The sequence below is a fragment of the Sceloporus occidentalis genome, unplaced genomic scaffold (assembly GCF_023333645.1).
Source record: "Sceloporus occidentalis isolate IW3139 unplaced genomic scaffold, rSceOcc1.0.p SCAF_1, whole genome shotgun sequence".
Classification (NCBI taxonomy): domain Eukaryota; kingdom Metazoa; phylum Chordata; class Lepidosauria; order Squamata; family Phrynosomatidae; genus Sceloporus; species Sceloporus occidentalis.
This window is the reverse complement of record NW_028316981.1, coordinates 137,923,340-137,943,777: the sequence shown is the minus strand read 5'-3', so window position 1 is coordinate 137,943,777 and position 20,438 is coordinate 137,923,340. Positions and strand designations below refer to the sequence as shown.

The 20,438-nt window shown below is 44.0% G+C and overlaps 2 protein-coding genes across 6 annotated transcripts in view; both read left to right on the top strand.

The window, feature by feature from the left end:
- LOC149322293 (ubiquitin carboxyl-terminal hydrolase 36-like) overlaps window positions 1–7,473 on the top strand; it is a 31,390-nt gene extending 23,917 nt beyond the window's left edge. For 4 of the 5 annotated variants that reach the window (XM_089538770.1, XM_089538749.1, XM_089538764.1 and 1 more), the window contains exons 18-20: window positions 398–513; window positions 4,584–4,719; window positions 5,762–7,472. In XM_089538770.1, the coding sequence (XP_089394896.1) occupies window positions 398–513; window positions 4,584–4,715 (248 nt within the window). In that variant the 3' untranslated portion in view covers window positions 4,716–4,719; window positions 5,762–7,472. Of the gene's footprint in view, window positions 1–397; window positions 514–4,583; window positions 4,720–5,761 lie in introns of all 5 variants that reach the window. The other variant, XM_089538780.1, reaches the window with a different exon arrangement.
- Window positions 7,474–14,605: 7,132 nt separating this feature from the next.
- Window positions 14,606–20,438, top strand: part of LOC149322292 (cytohesin-1) — an 81,619-nt gene continuing 75,786 nt past the window's right edge. The window contains exon 1 of the mRNA XM_089538700.1: window positions 14,606–14,687. Coding sequence (XP_089394826.1) covers window positions 14,657–14,687 — 31 coding nt within the window. The 5' untranslated portion in view covers window positions 14,606–14,656. The remainder of the gene's footprint in view (window positions 14,688–20,438) is intronic.

Below are 20,438 nucleotides of genomic sequence, written 5' to 3'. Positions count from 1 at the left end.
GGTCAGATTCCTAATCTCTCCTGCTGAAGCTATCTTTATGGAGGATTTTAAGGAACTGAGCAAAGAAAGGAGAACAGAATAAAGGTTATTGTCTACTAGAACATGGATGAGGAGCATATGCTCCACCTTTAGTGTTTTGGGACTGCAAATCACTTACTAAAAGTTTCATGCAGATGTCATACCTTGCTGGAAGCAAACAGAGGTTTTTCCCCCCTCTCTCTTGACACATGAGGCTCTAAGGCAGGAAGAAAATAATTGAAGTCTTTGGCATTCTGTAAGTGCTGCATACATCTATTTTGATGATGACTAGTGTTCAGGGGAGAAATGAGGCAAAGCCAGATAGTGAAGAGTGATGCCACAATTCCTAACAATTCTGACTGTTATACTTGCTCCACAGTACTGACATGGGATGGTGAAGTGTCTGCTATCAGCCAAGATGCCATTCATGATTCTGCATGGTTCCGGAGCCAAACAGTTCTTGATGACTGGGATGAAGAGTTTGACAGTGGAAAGGTAAGGAGACATTAGTTGCAAGCCTGACTATTGTATCCAGTTGTGGCTTTTGATTGACTTTAACGCTTTTCCAAGCACCTTGAAAACCTTCCATTGAGTGTGATAATATGAGAGATTTCCTGACCCCCATGAGAATTCCAGCACCCAATATTGGAATATCCAATATAGGCTGCTTCCCCACTGCAGAAATAATCCAGTTTGAACCACTTAAATTGCTATGGGTAAGTGCTGTGGAATTCTGGGAATTATAGTTTATTGCAGCACCACAGTTCTCTGACAGAGAAGTCTAAATGCCTTACAAAACTACAATTCCCAGAATACCATAGCATTGAGCTACGGCAGTTTAAAGCAGTGTCAAACTGTATTCTGCAGTGTGGATGCAGCCATACTACCTGAATACCCAGAGCTAGAAAACACATGATCATGTGAAGTGGAACATTTGTTCTCTGGGGTGATGAGAAAAATCATCTATACAAAGACAGTCATGGCCATTGCTTCCCAAAGAGGCAAAAAAAAAAAAAATCCCATGACATTTAGTGTAGTGGTTTTTATTCAATTTTTTAAAAGGTAAAACAGCTAAAAGAAAAACCACATAACATCATCCTATACCAAATTACAAAGATAGCCTAAATTGAACTACTTAACCCCCCCAAATCCCCTCAGCTCACTCCCCCTATACAAAACTATTAACACAATAAACACAAACTCACTTAGTACAAGTGACACAAACCATACTTGACTTCTCACTTCCCAAGCCTAAAAATATTACCATATATACTCGCCTATAACTCAACCTCATGTGTAAGTTGAAGACAGATTTTGGAGCCAAAGTTACGGATTTTGATATGACCCATGGATCAGTCGATTGTAAACCTAGTGGCATGTAACAACGAATCTAAAGGATAAAGCAAAGGAAAACAGTGCCAAAGAACTTCCAAAATTCTTGCAGGCATAACTGTTTGGGTTCAACCTAAAAGCTGCATGGTTGAGAGAGTAGAGGGGGGCGTCAGTACTTCCAGGACAGATTACACCACACTTATCTTTCACCAGGGGACAGTTTCTTTTTAAATAAGCATTAAAGAACAGTACTTACATTGAATTATGGATAAGTCAACTTTTTTTGATAATTTTTTTTGACTAAAATTTCTTGTCTTAGACATGAGTATATACAGTAATGCTCAGTATACAGTCATCCCTCCCGATTTGTGGTCTTGCTGTTCGCATCTGTCAGTCTTTTTTGGACGGCAAGCCAGGAGGGACATAATGGCATGCCCACTGCCATTGTAATCAATGGGGCTCCAGTATTGGCGATTTTCCTGATTCGTGGGGCGGGGGGGATTTGGAATGGATCCCTGTGAATCGGAAGAGACGACTGTATATGATTTCTTAGCAATGCTATCTTATTTTATATTACAGTCTGCCCTCCCCGAACATGGGGGATCCGTCCCCCCCCCCCCCGGTGTATGGGGAAAACGGCGTATGCTCAAGCCCCATAAGAAATAATGGGGTGCATGCTCATGGCACCCCCTTATTTCTGCCTGAGCTTGTCTTCCATGTAAGCTCAAAGCCGCAGAAGGCAAGCCTGCCTATAAGGAGGACTGACCATACTTCTGACCTAAATAATTAACCAAATTTCCATCAAGACTCAATTTCTGCAACATATAAGATTTTTTAACTTTTCCAATCTCTTAAAAAATGTCCAACAATTTTTCTTTAATCAGCATCACCATTTTGTCCATTTCAGCAAACTCAGGAACTATCCACTCCTTTTCTGTAGGAAGGCAGTCCATTTTCCATTTCTGGGCAAACAACAATCTTGCTGCTATAATCACATCATGCATCACTTTACAGTTTATACCTTTACATTTCTTCTGCAGTATACCCAACAAAAACAACTCCAGTCTTAACTCGATTCTGCAATGAAAAATAGATTTCATTAATTTTTCTGTTTGTCTCCAATAGCTTTTCGCTTTATCATGAGACCACCACATGTGATTAAAAAGAACCTTTATGTACAGAACATTTCAATGTTTATTTTTAGTTCTTTAAACGTCTTAGATGATCGGCCTGGTGTCAAGTACCATCAGTACCTCATCTTGTAAAAATTTCTCTCATATTGTAAGATGATAGCTCTTTCAGGCCCGAATTCCACATATTTTCCTCAATGCTCCATCCCAATATTATATAGGCCAAATTCTAAGCCAATTTAACCATATAGTCTTTTACCTGTTCTGACTTCTAATTCTGTTTTCATTAACATCTTGTACATTTTCCCAGTGATCATCAGCTCATCATCAGTATATAATTTCAATTCTAACAGTTATTTCTTTTAGAAACCACAAATGTTATTTTTATCTACCTTGAATCTTTCCAATAATTGCTTATATAACTTGAAAGCCTGTTTATACTGATTTGCACTGCCCAGATAAAAAAGTAAGCAAATACATTTCAGATAGCTACAAAATTAAGAAGTTCTTCCCTTGCAGGTGTTTAATTTTAACAGAACACCTCGAAAGTTACATTTGCTTCTCAGAAATATAACTGCAAATTATATCTTCATTTACATCAGTAGACAAAGGGCAGAAGATCCATTCCAAGAAAAAAGTCAGTTTCCAGGCTTTGGGAGGCTTCCTAAATTTCTGCTTATTTAAAATCCAGTCTATTGATTCAAAGGAAAGTCATGTCCAAGCTGTTCAGAGACATGCTATATTCTGTGAAGATGGCAATTTGAACTCTTTGTCCCTTTCATGTCTGATCGTTGTTGCCTGCAACAATCCGTAACTTAAAAGTGCATTCTGGAGCAACATGGATAATCCTGGTGTTCTCTCCTTGCCAGGAGGGAATTTCTTACCAGCCTTGGAGAACCAGTTTATAAACATGGCATGTGCCGCTTCCTTGTGGAGGTTCCAATAGATGTAGCTGCACAGCTCTCCAGTGATCCAGAAGTCTGAAAATCACATGATGTCAAAGTGTGATTGGTTATCTGGTCTCTCCAAACTCCCTTCATCCATTTTTTTTTGTTTGTTTCTGCTTGCCTCCTCCCTTTCCAGATCTAAACATCTGGCCTTATCTACATCCAACTGTCTTTTATTCTGCTTTCTGGTCTCTTAGCACTCCTCATGCTGGAAAGGACAAGATAGAAGCTTCAACTAGAAGCTTTGACTAAGGGCTCCTCCAGATAAGGCAGAGGTATTGGGGGGGTTGTTGTATTTGTTGCTGTAGTTCTTGGCTGGCTTGTTTTTTAAAATATCCATACAATGTTTCTGTTGTTCCTGGCACCAGCTGTAACATTTTATTCCCATCTTTGAGTGGGTTTCTTTAAGACATACCAGAACAATGAAAAACTAGTCCTTTCTCTTCTCTTTTCTTTGTTAAGAGTTATTATAGTGCTGTGCTGCATCAGTGAGATTATACGTTTGCTGTATAACTAAAAAAAGGTAGAAAAATTCAGGGAGGATTAAAATTGTCCTTCAAACCATAGGGCCACATCAACCAGTCACACTGCAGTTTGAAAAAAAATTTGGGATATCCCTAGTGCAGATCCAAGAAGTTCTTGTAAACAGCTCTTCAAAAGAATAGAATGAGTAGATGCAGGGAAAAGAACTAGTAGCAAAACCAAGGACCACTGGTTCAAAAACTCACACTTCTTTACATTTGTCTAATGGACAGAAGGATATAAAAGAAGGAGACTTCGGCGGGTTACAGACCGCCCATTTGGGGCGGGCTGTACCCGCCCCTTTCCCCGGTGTATCGGGGCCTCAGTTGCCAGAACGGCAGCCGCTGAGGCCCCAATCCTCCGCTTTTCAGGCTGCTGGGAAGCGGCAAAACGCCGCTTCCCCACAGCCTGAAAAGGGGTGTCCTTGGGGCTTCAAGCCCCAAGGACACCCCGTGGCGGTGGGGAGGAGGAGAAAGGGGCCACTTGCCCCCCCCCCCCCCCCTTTTCATTGCTTGTCTGTGTTATCATCTGCTTTCTTTTCTGCAGTTGGGATTTCTTTCTGTGTTGCTTCTGGGGGGGATGGTGGCTTCACTATTACAGATTAAATAAATACACATTCTTATGTTTATGTCAGGTAAAGAAAATGAAGAAGCTCAAACGTGAGCGGAGAAGAAACTTCAATGCCTTCCAGAAATTGCAAAGCCGGCGTAACTTCTGGACTGAGACACATCCAGCTAAATTGGCTAGCCTGAGCTATCGGCTGTGAGATGGTGAGGAACTGGAGGGTAATTGTATTGAGTATTGGAATTGCAACACTTCCCTTTCTGGGAGTGAGCAAATGGATAATAATTGATGGAGGACATTTGGATAACTTTAAAACCCAAGTGAGAATCATGTGTTTTCCCAGATGTTTTTGCACTACAGTTCCCCAGATCCCTAGCCAGCATAGCTACTGGTAAAGAATTCTGGGAGTTGAAGTTCAACAACGTAGAAAGGACCTTACACAGTGCCCCCTAGTAGTTAGTTACTTTTAAAAATTGGAGCTATAGTAATAACTATAATGGTAATTCACTGTTTTCTCATTTCTCAGAATTAACTAAAATAATTTATTTTAATCTGATTCCTGCAAGCCTGTGCTACAAAACACCTTCTTAACATCCACCATGACAGTTACTCAGTACCTTACAGAGAATCATTTAGAACACCTCCTCCACCATTGAGACTACATGCTTATAACAATAAAGTAACTGAAAAATTATCATTGCACCACAAAAAGAGTGAAGTTGCTTCTTGTTAAGAAGTTACATAATTATAGCTTTGTTACTCAGAAAATACATTAATAAGAAGTAGCTAGTTATTTGTTTCTGATTATTTGTACCTGATTATATTTGTATTTATATTTGTTATTTGTATCTGATTATAAATAAGAGCCAGCATGGTGTACTGAATTGAGCTTTGGACCACAACTCTGGAGATCAAGGTTCGATTCCTTGCTTGGCCATGGAAACTTACTGGGTGACCTTGAATGAGCAATATACCATCAGCTCCATAAAACCCTGAGATAGGTTCGCCTTAGGATCACTACACACATATATACACCTACATAATATATTTGTAGCCACAAGCACTACTTGTAGGAAATGTTATGCTAGGGAAGTTAAATGTGGTCCTTGTTTAGTCTAACTCCATGGTATTCTAGATACAGAAGCTATGTTCTGCCTGTATGAAATTCTCAAGAGGATAAATGGGGACATTGTAGGAGTTTTGCACACAAATATAGTTATGCACACATATTTTGCCTTATGTTTTCAGAATCGTTGGTGCTTTGATCAGTGGTCAAGATGGTGCAGTTAGATAAAGGTTTTCCTGTGGCACTCACCTGTTGTAAATCTCAACTCAACGGATTGAGATGCATCAGTAGCTGCATCAGTGCTATGGCAGATTCCTATACCTTGGCGCTCCTTTTGACCAACATTGAAATGTCAAGTGTCACAAGCTGCTAGCTCTGCAGAATTTGCAGGGGAAGTCTTTCTCGTGACCCAAGTGGGATGCTGTTGTTTCAGAGGGCTCTCAATGGATCTTCTGCACATCTTCTAATGGAAAGCAGGCATCTGTCAGCATTGTTTACAGGCATGTTACAGGGAGCCTTTGCCTGAGGAAGGCACCATCCCAGGGTGGCAGTGGGAGCCTCGCGTGGACCAAGAGTGGGGTCGGGGTGAACAGTCACAAACACACCCCTGCACTGCCTTCATCTCCACTCAAGGCCTAAGTTTGATGAGCTACACTGTCCCTCTGCTGCATTTCTGCCAGGAGATGAAGAAAGCCAAGAGCTGTGTCTTAACTTCTGAGAAGTAGACACCGTATTGCCTGAAGTGATGCTTATCCCCTTCCCTGCTGTGTCATAATGACAGGGTAACTTTTGTGGCTTTTCTTCAGCCATGTGTGTCCTGACTACCTGTCAGATGAACACAGTATTCCTTGACAGATATATTTTTCTAAATTGTCCTCCATGTCCTATTTCTACAGTCAGGAACACACTCTGTACAGCAAAAGGAGAGCTGGAAATGGTGTTGGCTGCCCTGTACAGTTGGGTATCATTTTATTTTTGTTTCTTAAATCAAAGGAAATCACTGGGCCCTAAAAGAGTGAAACCTAATAATGAATTCTCAGTAGCATCCGCTAGCCATAAGTCACAGAACATTGAGATGGTGATGTATCTATTGCTGGAATAGTACCACTTTAGGCTTAACAGGTGGGCTATTAAATATTTGAATGCTACCATATTTAAAGAAAAAAGATCCTGGTACATGTTAAACTAAGAGTAACTTTGGTGGCTGTGTTCTGGCAGGTTCTCCTTTACCTGTAACTTCCCAAAAGTGCATGATCAGTTTGAGGGGCAGTCTGTGTACATCCCACCTATTCTTGCAACACCTGCATCTCATTCATCTTGTTGCCTATTCAACATTGGCACCCTTTTTTCTATACACAGATTGGGTGCAAAGGTTGAAAACCTGCTTAATTCCTTCTGCTCTGTAACACATCAAAGCAGTTGCCAGTTTTGGCCCTTGCATTTACTTTGAACTGACAACTTTACCCCTGGGGAGTGGGGCGCTTAGACTCTTCACTCTCATTGGGGAGTGGTCTCTCTCCCTCTGGCAGTGCCAGTTCTGCAGTTTCCTGCCAACACATGGAGACCCTGAACATGGGTACATTTGCACCTCAAGCGGGGGTTTTCTGCAATAGCCCTCTTGTAGCAATGATTCATGGTGCAATAAAGGAATGCTTTGTCTATGTCTCCTGTTTATTCAACCTATCAGTTGCAATAATTTGTGGGTGAGTGAGGCAGTGGTGTCACTAGGGTGGGAGTCAGCCCATGTTGTAACTCACGGTGTCATCATCCCCCTCCCCATTGATCTCCTCCCATACCAAACCATACAGAATCCTTAGTAATATTTTTGGTAGTCAAGTTACTTATAAATTGTAACTCCTGTATATTGCTGAATGTAACAGCAATAGTTGTGACATAAGTAACTAGGAAAAATTTACAGATTATAGATTATAAATTCCAATATCATACATACAGTTTAACTGTATACATGTACATAGTTCCGTGTGGTTAAAGTGAAAATTTGGTAAGATGTGATTTTTTAAAGAAAACTTAAAATTCTTAAATTTATGTTCCTTTACAACCTGGGCCTCTCCTTTCTCTTCCCACTGTGCCTCGCCCCACTCATAGCATCTTGTCAGCATTTTAAAGGGATGCAGGCGAACACCAGAGCCTGTTTCTACTGAAAGACAAATGTTTGGGGAACAGTGGTGTCACCCCCTTAGGTTTACACCTGATGCAGTCTCCAGTCCTCCCCCCACTGTGATGCTCCTGGAATGAGAAAGACCCAATTTTTAATGGTGCCCTGCCCATTTGTAATAAAAGATACAATGCTGAAATCGCTATTTGTTAAATGGGGAAAAGTAAGACCTCTCAGCCAGCGTTTACCTGAAAGGGCTATTGCTCTATTCTAGCATTTGTCTTTTCTGTAGCTGGCATGGGAGTGTCGGATGGAGACAGCTTCCAGTATTTTCTATAGGATTTCTGTTTCACTACCTGATCTTGCCTGTAGCCTGTACTGCTTGCTAAGATTATCTCCTGCTCCCTACCTTCTAGCTGGTAATCCTGTTTGCCCAGTCCTTATCCCGTTCTCTGTGCTTTTCAAATCCCACATTCTCTTTGCTCCCATTTACCTTGTGCTATGTGTGGCTGTAGTTGTGACTCCCTCAATATTGGTTAGTATATTTAGAGGAAGTCTGCCTCTGAATAAACCTTGCCCAAAAACCTGATCATAGGTCATCAAGTCTTGAGTTGGCTGTCTGGGAGGCACATAAAATAAACGTAGTTGTGACCCAGGACTTGAATACAGTGCCGGAGTGGACGAAAGCTCAGCCCTCCAGATTGTGTTGGACTGCAGCATTTATTTTGCTAGGGAGAGAAGTACAAGGGGGTGAGATGGTGCTGCAGGGAAGAGGCAATAATTAAGACAATATGAAAACATAAGGCCAGCAGTTTCTTGGCCTGTGATTCTAGAGGATGTGCAACAATAATGTCTTTAGAAGAGTGGAAAGGCTGTGCTTAGTACTGCTGCTGGGCTTGCCAAGGGTGCCAAATGCAATTCACAGTTGAATAACTGCAGCAGGAGAGCCACTCCCTACTTCAGAAATGGGGTACTTTGTAGGTTCCAGTACAAAAGAAAGAGAAAATGTAGCCCATGCCAACATCTGAAATTCAATCTAGACAATGAGAAAATAGAAATAGTCAAAAAAATTCCCACATCTAGGATTAAACATGGTCCAGAGTGGTGAATGTAGTCAAGAAATAAGCCTAACAACTAGGAAAGAACTTGACAAGATCCTGAAGAGAGACACAACTTTGAACTGAAGTCAGAATTGTACAAGCCGTTGTATTCCCCATTGGACAGTAAAAGAAGCCGATAGAAAACCTTTGAGATGTGGTGCTGGAGAAGAGTGCATAGGATACTATAGACAGCCAAAAAATCAAACAAATGGGTCCTTGGAACAGATCAAACCAGAACTCTCCTTGGAATCCAAGATGATAAAATTGAGCCTGTTGTACTTTGGCCACCTAATGAGAAGGCATGAATCACTTGGAAAAAAACAATAGTGCTAGGAAAGGTAGGAGAAGGAGGGGAAGACTGCATGCCAGATGGATGATGGACTCAATCAGGAGGGTCACGGGCATGATTTTACAGGGACAGCAGAGCAGTGGAGGACGGGGAATCTTGGGGGTGTCTCGTCCATAAGGTTGCCATGAGTCTGAGTTGATGAGGGCAGCAAACAACAAACATCTGAAATACTGTTATTCAGAGCTGAAGATGAGGCTCACAAAATAGGGAATGTAAAAGGTTTAAGGATTGCTATTAAGGAGGCTAAAAGCTTGGTAGAGGTTTGCATTAATAGCATTGGCATTCTATGAACATCCTGTGCTCTGCAGAATGGACAGCTGACATTTTGCCTGCTGATCTAAGATAGCAGGAAGGGCTGGGGAAACTGCTTTTGGCTTGCTCTAGCAACAACTTCCTACATTACAGAAGATTTGTTAGGCTTTGAAAAAATAATACGCATATCTGGCTTGCCCTGGGGGCAAGAAATAGTTCAGAATAAGACCTGAAGGACTTAATTTTATTGCCCTTCCCCAATGATTTAAGAATCCTTTATTCATTCTGTTTAGTTACTACAAGAACTATAAAATCTTGTCTCCTCAAGTCAGGATGCAGGGAAAGTGTAGTCTTGTGGCAAAGTATATCTGCTGATTTGCAAACAAAATTAACATGTATTCAAGAACTGGCCTAGGGAAGTACCCTAGCTCCAAAGGAAATAGGAATAGTTCACCAAATTAGGTGCCATGGCTATTAAGCAAAATGTGTCCCTTAGTGTATTTCTGAAAATAAAAACCAACATCTTATGCGTAAGTATTCACAGAGTGCTAATTTTTCTTCCACTGAAAAAGTACAAGATGTCCACAATAGAGTACAGACATGACTACACCTGGACTAACAAAGTAGATTTGTTCCTGGATGTTACTACTTTAATAGAAAATTTGGTACCAGAAACAACATGTAAAGAATCCAAATGTAACATGGATATACCCATATGAAATGAAACAATCAGGTCATGTAAACTTCTGTAAGTATACAAAAATATCTTGAATCTCCTAGAAACCTTTTGAAGCATTTTTCAGAATTGCATCCAGGGATGACCTTTCACCAGCTCCCATTTATGGAGACCAAATTTATAGTCCTGTGTTTTGCTTTGTTTTTAACATGGTGTGGGTAGCTGGAGTATCTCCTCTCCCCTTTACTCATTGTTCTGCAGTTCATGCATGCTCAGTAAAGGATTCTGGAAGCAGCTGCTGTTTACTTTTGCCTGTTGTAGACAGGCACACATGCTACACTAGCTCAGCTAGAGTAGAATCTCATTCTTTCCCAGCTTAATTTTTGTTACATTGTTGACAAGAAACACTGCTTCAGTCCTACACCTGAAAGTCTATCTCCAGCCCTCCTCTACTATTTTCCCAGTGCCTACGTTGCTAAAAAATGTTCAGCCAGACAAGGCAGAAAGAGGGCCAGTGTGGTGTAGTGGCTTGGGCATTGGACTATGACAGGTTCAGATCCAGGGTTTGAGTGTATTCACACAAAGCAAAATCCAAACTGGTTCACAGAAGTTTATGTTCTATTACATTACAAACTCATAATACTGTGGGCAGGTCAAGTAAGAGGTCAAAGCCACAGCCTGACTGCTATGCATCCAAGCCTGCTAAGGAAGAAGATGACCTTTTGTATGGGCTGATTCAAATACATTTTCCTTTCATTCTTGTGGAAGTGCAAACACACAATTACCCAAGTGTACTACATCTGTATAGAGAAAGCATAGACAACTCTTTCTCAAAATGCAAGATACTGGGAAGATACAACTAGCTACATCGGAAGAGCAACCTGTCATTTTAGATAGAGCCCCAGGAGATGGTGCAGTGGTTTGCGTGTTGGATTATGACTTTGGAGACCAGGGCTCAATTCCCAGCTCGCCCATGAAGTCCACTGAGTGATCATGGGCAAGTCACACTCTCTCAACCTCAGAGAATGGCAATGGCAAACCCCTCTGAAGAAAACTGCCAAGAAAACCCTGTGATAGGTTCGCCTTAGGATTATAATAAATTGAAAATGTCTTGAAGGCACACAACAACAACAAGAAGAAGACAAGAGGAAAGGGGACTCGGCAGGAATAAAAAGACTATAAAAAGGAACTTCTTTGGCAGAGATTCTTTTGACTGAGGTATGCCTGTATTTTGCACATCATTCTAGCAGTCACAATTATTATCCAACAGGTGTAGTTCATACACCTATTTCCCCATAACATTACGTATTTGAGAGGGTGCTGCACATTCCTCCCTCCAATTAAAAAAAACACACTACTTTTATGTGGGTTGCCTTGCATCTGGTAATACGTTTAGAATATTAACTGATGTCGAACCTTACATGCCAAGTCTTAGGCTGCATCTGCACTGCAAACATAATTCCAGTTTGATACCACTTTAACTGGCACAGCTCAATGGAATCCTGGAATTAGTAGTTTGTTGTGGGATCAGCGCTCTTTGGTAGAAAACGCTGAATATCTCCCAAAACTAAAAATCCCAGAATTATACAGCATTGAGCCAGGGCAGTTAAAGTGGTGTCAAACTGCATTATTTCTGCAGTGCAGATGAAACCTAATTCTCACTGTCATATAGCCAAGGTGACCAGATGTCTTAACAGCAAGGGAGGCCAATACACAGCTCGACTCAGGCTTGCATCCTTCTGAGGTCGCTAAAATGAGTACCCAGACTGTTGGGGGCAAATTAGCTTACTTGCTAATTAGCTTACTTACTGTTCACCGCTATGATCTTTGGAATAGCGGTATATAAATAAAACTATTATTATTATTATGTAGGATGCTGAAGAAAAATGGAAGACAGAAGACAGTCAGCGAGGTTTAGTGGTTTGAGCATTGGACTATGATTGGAGACCAGGGTTTGAATCCCTGCTCAAGCATGAAAATCCACTGGGTGACCTTGAACAAGTCACACTCTCTCAGCCTCAGAGGGTTGGTAATGGCAAACCCCCTCTGAAGAAACGTGCCAAGAAAACCCCATGATACATGATAGGGTTACCATAAACTGGAAACGACCTGAAGGCACACAACAACATAAAATAACAAGCAGCACACACTTGAGACCCTGGCTTCTTCCTCTGATGACTGGAACACTGGGAATTGTAGTCCCAAGAAGGTGGTGTTGGTGCTGAAAGCTTCTTTTGGCCCAGCAAAACCAACTCTGTTCTAAATAGATACTTCCCAGAGAACTCTGGGTTCTCATTCAGACTCCACAACTATAGCACTATTCCTCCACTTAAGCTCCTATGGCAACATCCTATGGAATCCTGGGGTTTGTAGTTTGTTTGACCAGAGGAGGTCCCACACCCTCAAACACAGACAACCCTGAGCAGGAGGCTTGCTTTAGGGTCGTGTCCACATTACATAAACAATCTAGTTTGGGACCACTTTAACTGCCATGGATCCATGCTATGGTATTCTGGGAACTGTAGTTCTGTGAGATGTTTAGCCTTCTCTGTCAGAGAGCACAACAAAGGACGATTCCCAGGATTCCACAGCATGGAGCCATGGCAGTTAAAGCAGTGTCAAACTGGATAATTTCTGCATTGCAGATTAAACCCTTGCTTTTGTCTCTCTCTGGAATCCCATTCCAGTCAGGATTCCCATACAGTAATGTAACGTAATTCTTAGTAATGTTTATTTGTACTAATGTCACTCATAAACTGACTGGATTTGTGTGGGAGTGAACCCCTGGCTGCAGGACTCAAAGGCTGCATCCACAGTGCAGATATAATTTGACACCACTTTAACAATGATATGGAATTCTGGGGATTGTAGCTTGTTGTGGCACCAGAGCACCAGGCTAAATGTTTCACAAAACTACAGTTCCCAGAATTCCAGGGCAGCAGTGTGACCAGGTGTCTTCACTACAAAGGAGAATGAGGCATCGCAAAATGTAGGACACTCCAGAAAAATGGAGGAAAGGACCAAAATAAAAGCTAAAAGCACTGATATAAATCCATGCTTCTGAGTCATACTCAAAATAGAGGATGTTTTGACATTCCTCTTGGACAAAAGGTTGAAATGGAGGATGTGTCCTGGAAATGTAAGACAGACCATGGGTAAAAAAAGGAGGTCGGCTGGTCAAGCTGCCTGGCAGTTAAGTGGTGCTAAACTGGATTGTTTTCTGCAGTGTGGAAAGAGAGCCTACTGAGGAGCTTGTGGTATGGTTCTATGTGTTTGAGTGTGCTATATAGAATTACAGTCCACTGGAACTCTGGTGGCGCAGTGGTTAAACGCCTGTACTGCACCCACCCACTCACAACCCACAACCCACAATGCAGCCAGTGGCTCAGGGTTGACTCAGCCTGGCATCCTTCCATTAGTTGCTAAAATGAGTACTCAGCTTGTTGGGGGCAATTAGCTTACACACTTTGTAAACCGAATAACATCCAAAACATGATACCTTTCTTGGGCCAACCAAAATGCACAATGACATGTGGCAAGCTTTGGAAGTCACGCTGGCTTCTATATCAGGCAAACAGGAAAGAAATGAAAATGGAAGATGTTAGTCATAGGGCCTGAACAGACAGGCCAAAATAAAGCTGCTTTGAGTCACTTTGGAGGTATGCTGTTTAAATGACACATGCATCTTAAGAGGCCAGAAGCTGTGCCAAAGCTGTGCTCCTTAGGATCAGAGTGTGGCTTTGGCATGGCTTCTGGCCTCTTAGGACACATGTATCATTTAAACAGCATACCTCCAAAGTGACCCAAAGCAGCTTTATTTTGGCCTGTCTGTTTGGGCCCATAGTTAGCCTGCATTTTCTGTTTCTGGTCTTAGTTCAGATGGTAGGGAGGGCTATCTGCAGGCTGGCATCCTTTGGTCATGCAGTCACTGGGAGATGTTCAAAGTCAAGGAAATTTAGTGTCCATTTGCAGTCTAAAAAAGTCGTTTCCTTGGAATCTAGCATTTCTTGCATGGAATCAGGAGGTGCCAGCCTGCAGATAGCCCTCCCTACCATCTGAACTAAGGCCAGAAACAGAAAACGCAGGCTGACTATGACTAACATCTTCCATTTCTTCCTCCTGTTTGCCTGAAGAAGAAGCCAGTGTGACTTCGAAAGCCTGCAACGTGCCATTGTGCATTCTGGTTGTTGTCCCAATGGAGGTATCATGGCTTGGATGCTATTGGATTCCCTCTATGGCCAACAGGGCTACCCCTAGATGCACACTGTAAGTGCCTTAAGTGCACTGATAAGCGGAATCATGGCTATAATGCCCCAGCAGTGAAAGCAGTGCAGAAACAGAAAGAGAGCAGATCCTTCCCTGCCTTCCTTGCCTAAATGGGGGAGACTCGACGAGGCTGCCGGTGGCTGGACTTCCCGCCAAGGCCGCCTGCCTCCAGGGGAACGCCCACCGCCAGGGCTCCTCCCCTCCGTCCGTCACTTGCGCCAAGGAAGGAAGGAGGAACTCGCCCAGCACCACCACCACCAGCAGCAGCAGCAGCAGCATCAGCCAGAGCCCTGCATTGAGCCCCAGCAGCTCGGGAAGATGGAGGAGGCGGAGGAGGAGTGTGGATACGGTGAGCGGAGGGGAGGGATGGGGAGGGTGGCCAGGCAGGTCCTCCTTTTCCCGGACACCTCCTCCATTCCAGCCCCCTCTCCAGCAGGACTCCCCAAACGTCCTCCATTTTATTTGAGCAGGACTCAAGAAGCATGCATCCATGTTTTTAGTCTTTTATTTTTTAATGCCCAGGATGACTCCCCCAATGTCCTCCATTCTCAGCAGGACTAAGAAACGTGGATTTACATTTACATCAGTCTGTTTAGCCTTGCCTTTTTCACCCTGTCCGGGATGAATCCCCAAATGTCCTCCATTTTGAGCATAGCCAAGAAAAGAAGCATGGATTTACATTTCTAGGAGTCTTTTTTAGCTTTTTTTATTTTCTGCCCAGGAGGGATTCCCAAGTGTCCTCCATTTTGAGCAGGACTAAGAAGCATGCATTGATATTAATAAGAATAATAATATCCACATGAATCTTTTTAGCTTTTCATTTTATGTCCAGGAGGAATTCCCAAATGTCCTCCAGGGCTAAGAAGCGTGGATTTCTATTTCTGGGAGTGTGGTTAGCCTTTTCTTTGGTCTTGTCCTCCATGTTTCCTTGGCTGCCCTCCATTTCGGGAGTGCCTGGTCCTGCTTGGCCCTTGGGTGCACCCCTCTTTTTCTGGGCTGCCCTTGGGTGAGTTGCCTTGCCTTGCCTTGGGACTCGGCCTTGGGCCCCTTGATGCAGGCCTGCCTCTGCCTGTGGGGAGGTGGGCCAAGGCCAGGTCTTCCCTTGGCTGCCCTTAGGGGCTGAATAAGGGAGCCAGGAGGGGGCACAAGGGCTGTGGGGCAGGAGAGGCTGGGTGCAAGGCAGGTCCTCACTGCAGAGGAGGACGAAGCACTGCAACCTGGAGGACTTTCAAGGAAACCTGGAGGACATGACCAAAAGAAAAGCTCAAAACACTCCTAGACACAGAATTCCAGGCTCCAAATGGAGGACCTTTTGGAATTCCTCCTGGACAGAAGGTTGAAATGGAGGATGTATCCTGGAAAAGGAGGGCCTCTGGTCACTCTGTGGCAAGGAGGCAAGACTTCAGGGGAGACCCACCTCGAGGAGGAGGTGGCAGAGCCCAGGCAAAGGGAAGCTGGGGGTTCTGGAGGAAGGAAGTAGGGAAGCTGGGGGTGCGAGGCGGCGGAGTGAGGCCCTTGCTTAAGTGAATACTCCTAGAGGTTTCTTTCTCTCCTTCCTCACTAGGGTTAGTGGCACCTGGTGTGGTAACTCATGGGGTTACACCCCCCTCTCCCTGCATTGACCTGCTCCCTTCCCATACCATACATCCCACACCCATAGAAGTGTTTATTTGTACTAATGCCACTCATACATTGCAATCCCGTATATCACTGAACGTAATGGCAATAGCTGCCCTGACACAAAGCAGCTAGCAAAATTAAAAGTATACCTTTAAATTACAGTATCGCACACACAGCCTGAATGTATTCCCGTATACATCGCTTTGTGTGTTTAAAGTGAAAATTTGGTAAGATGTGATGTTTTTAAAGTTTTTAATTTTTTTAAAAAAATATTAAATTTAATTAAAAAATCTTTTTAAAAAGAACTCCGAGGCCCCTCCTTTCTCCTCACACTGAGCCTCACCCTACTCAAACCATCTGTTCATCATTTTAAAGGGACGTAGGTGAACGCCACAGTCCGTTTCTACCAAAAGGCAGGTGTTTGGTGAGCAGTGGTGTCACCTGGTGGGGGTCGGTAGCCCGCATCCCCTTAGTGACACCCCTGCCTCTGGGTGTTGAGCTTGGGCAGGTGAGGGTCCCTTTTTTCTGCCTCTCTCCTTCTGTATTGAAGACTGTCATGAGCTGGCAAGGAGGGTGGAGCATGCCCCGTTTCAGAGCTCCAGATAGCTGTTGGGCTCTGATCCCAGGGCAAAAAGGACAACAGCTGCTCTTGGCTTGGCTAAGGAGGGGATGGGAGCCAAGGGAAACAGTGGGAGTCCTTCAGCGTGGAAGTGGTGGGCAGTGAACTTTGGGAGAATCGAGCCCTTTGTTACCTTCTAGATGATGAGGTTGTCATATTTTGGTTACATTGTGAGAAGGAATGACTCGTTGGAAAGAACAATAATGCTAGGAAAGGTGGAGGGATGTAGAACGAGAGGAAGACCGCATGCTAGGAGCTCATGGGCATGAATTTACAGGACCAATGCAGATCAGTGGAGGCCAGAGAGCCTTGGAGATGTCTCATCCACAGGGTCGCCATGAGTCAGGATCAACTCGAGGGCAGTTAGCGCTAATAGTAAAGGTGTTGGGAAGTGGAGCTCCCCTTAAAGAGTTTGCTGGGGAGTAAGGAGAGAGAGAGAGAGAGAAGGCTGCACAAGGCATTGAGGAAAGGGTCCACTGAGAGGCAGCTGTTGGTGGGGTGGGCACATGCCTTGGTAGAAGACTTTGTGCAAGCATTTACCCACTGGGCAGTGTGCAGGGACACGAGCTGAGAAGAGAAGCATAGCTCTGAGAGAAAGGGATTATTTTGGAGGGGGGGAGACGAAGTATGGGGATGACTAGAGGCTAGCAACAGCTGCATGGGTAGCAGATGCTTCCCCTTTCTGCTTGCTTTCCTCCCTCCCTTGCTTTCCTTCCCCCTGGTCTGGTTGGAGTGTGTGTGTGTGTGTGTGTGTGTGTGTAGAACATGGCTCTTCTTAAATCCAAGCTCTAGCCCAGCTGTCACATTGTGTGCCTTATGCAGCAGGGAGGCTGTTCACTGGGGTTTGAGCTAACTGATAGCAACATTTGACCTGCCTGCCCTCTCCTGCCCACGCAGGCTGACTTTTACAAATGTGGCACAGGGTGTTGGTGGCAGGAGTCCTGCAGCTGGCCTGGTGGTGGGGATCCAGGTGAACAGCCCTGTCAGTTGGCTGCCTCCTGCGATTGATGGAAGGACCTCAGCCAAGCCCTGTACTTAAGCCAAACCCAAATTACAGCCCAAGATCTCTGCATCCTTAACCTATGATGGGGATGTGTGTTCATTGCTCACAAAATGGCAACACTCAGAGAGAGCCTATAGTAGTGTATTCTTTAATTCCAGTGGCTTTGAGGTGGATTTACTCTGAGCAAGAAGGAGTTGAGCCAGACCTGAGGCTTTTGTGAAAGCAAGCAATTTGCATCTCTTTCACAAGAGATGGAGTGGACCCATTTCCTGACTAAACCATCATGTATAAGCAGCTGGGAAAAAATCAGAAAAGGTGGGATGAATAATGTGAACATTGCTGAAACTTGAAGAAACAAAGAAGACTATAAATTTTTCTGGCTCCACTCTGTAGCTCCAGTTGCTATCCAGTCTACGTCTCTAGATAACAGGCTGTTGATGGAGAACATCTTAATGGAGGAAGTATGCCTGGCCTTGGAGAGGGGAAAGAAATGTACAGTCTGCATGCTGATCCAGGATATGTGTTGTCCTATGTTGTCCCTATCCTGGCATGTTCCCAATGTGTTAAACCACATCTGGGGTTGATGGGAATGTTAATCCACCACATCCAGGGGTCACCAAGTTGGAGAAGGCAATGACTAAAGTCTGAAAACAGCACAAGTGAACTGTGGAGGTTCAAACCTTGTGATGAAAATACTTTTTTGTTACTTAATAATAATTAATAATAATTTGTTTTATTTATATACCGCTATTCCAGAGATCATAGCGGTGAACAGCAAGTAAGCTAATTAGCAAGTAAGCTAATTTGCCCCCAACAGTCTGGGTACTCATTTTAGCGACCTCGGAAGGATACAAGCCTGAGTCGAGCTTGGGCCCTTTTGCTGGTCTTGAACTCGCAACCTTGTGGTTTTGAGTGAATGGCTGCAGTACAGGCATTTAACCACTGCGCCACCAGGGCTCCTTAGTGGCTTACAAGAGAGGTTGTTTCCACCACCAGTCATTGATGTGTTGCTTACTCAGCTTTGTGTGTACACTGCAGTGAAGGGAGCCTCCCAGAGATAGATGTGTGTGTGTGTGTGTGTTTTAATTAATCTCATTCATGTCTCCCCTGAATCCACTTGAATTCTTTAATGTTGAGAGCAATACTGCAGTATCATTGCACCAAAAGAAAGAATTAATATGTATGACCCAGTTATGGGCAAGTGGCTTGCTGAGAGGCTTCCCCAGTGGAGGGGGGGTTCACATTGTATCTGCATGTTAGCTGTGTGAGACATGCACTAGGATGCAGGGGGAGAGACCTGTTCAATGCATTCTTTCTCTTGTGTGGCACATCCTTGCCATGTGAATCACACCCTAGGCTTGCTTCATCCAGTCTATTAGCATTGTGGCCTCTAGGGCCAGATGCCCTTTTAATGTGTCTTCACTGAGCTGGTGGGTTGTTCTGGCACAAATTGGCTTTGAACCTCAAGGGCTCTTGAGCAAGACAGCATGGACATATTTCAGTTTAAGCACACAGACCTACACTGAGGATGAAAGCAATCAAAGCTAAAGGGTGAGACCTGAAAGGCAAGCAGTGGTCTCTTCCAGCAGCATTTGCACATAAATACCATATGGCCCCTGCCATGTCCTCAGCAAGCTTGTTCTTCATTTATCTGGTACATGGATATTCCAGCTGTGATCCCAAAGACTATGACTGGGGCTTGAAGTGCATTGCTAAAACTTTTTGTGCAGCCGCCCTTATATCTGAAGTATCTTGGGTGTACTGGATTGGATATATAGTGATAATCTCCCTTTCAGGCAAGTGGCAGGCTGCCCAGTTCTGCTTACACCATGTTATTTAGCCCTCTGTGTGTTCTCGACCTGGGTAGTGCTGCCCAGTCACATGGAGCAATCCTGCATTTTCATCAGCAGAGGTAATTTAGGGACAACAGTATCTCTAGGGACAGATGCCCTCTGTGGCCCTCCCTCCCTTAGTCAGGCTAGCAGCCCCTGGGCGGAGGCCGAGCTGCATGTCTTGCTTGGTTGCTTCTGACAGCTGGGTATGTTTCGGCTAATTATTTGTCTTGGTTTCCTCTGTGATGATTATTTCGCCGCAATAGCATTGGCAATGGCTGGGAAATATTTCTAAGTCTTGTATGCTAGCTTCCTCTCCCCTCTGCCCCAATGACCTGGACATCAAGGTGTGAAGGCTTCTTCTAGCCCAGGGATAGGCAACCTTTTTGAGCCGGGGGCCGGGTTGCTGTCCCTCAGACAACTGGGGGACTGAAGCCAAAAAATAAATAATTAATTTTTTTTAAAAAAATTAAATAAATAAAAATGTAGGACAAAATTTTCAAATTGAGGACACTTTTTTAAAAATGGGGGACACGCGGAAAAATTTGCTGGTTTTTAAATTTTTTTTAATATAAATGCATGCTTCGGAGGCTTCTATAGACAATTGCCCGCCGCTTGCCCCCCCTTGCCCGCCACTTGCCCCCCCTTGCCCGCCTCCTCCTGATAGGCCAAAGGCCCCACGCCCTCACGCGAGAGGCCAAAGGCTCTGGCGGCAATCGGCGGCAGGACCGGGCTGGGGCCGGTCCCAATGCCTTGCCGGGCCGCATCCGGCCCGCGGGCCATAGGTTGCCTACCCCTGTTCTAGCCTGATTATGATTTCAGTCTCCTCCACACACTTCTATATAGAAGATATTGTGAGATTGGGGAGGGAATGGGCTCGGAGTGAAGTACAGTATAAGTCAGTGTGTCAAGAAATCTTTAGTATTTTCCTGCTGAGTGACCTCAGCAGGGGCTTCAGAATGCTTGTTCAATTGCCTTGTTCAGTTGTGGCAGCAATGATAAATTTGAAGCCCTGGGGCCAAATCC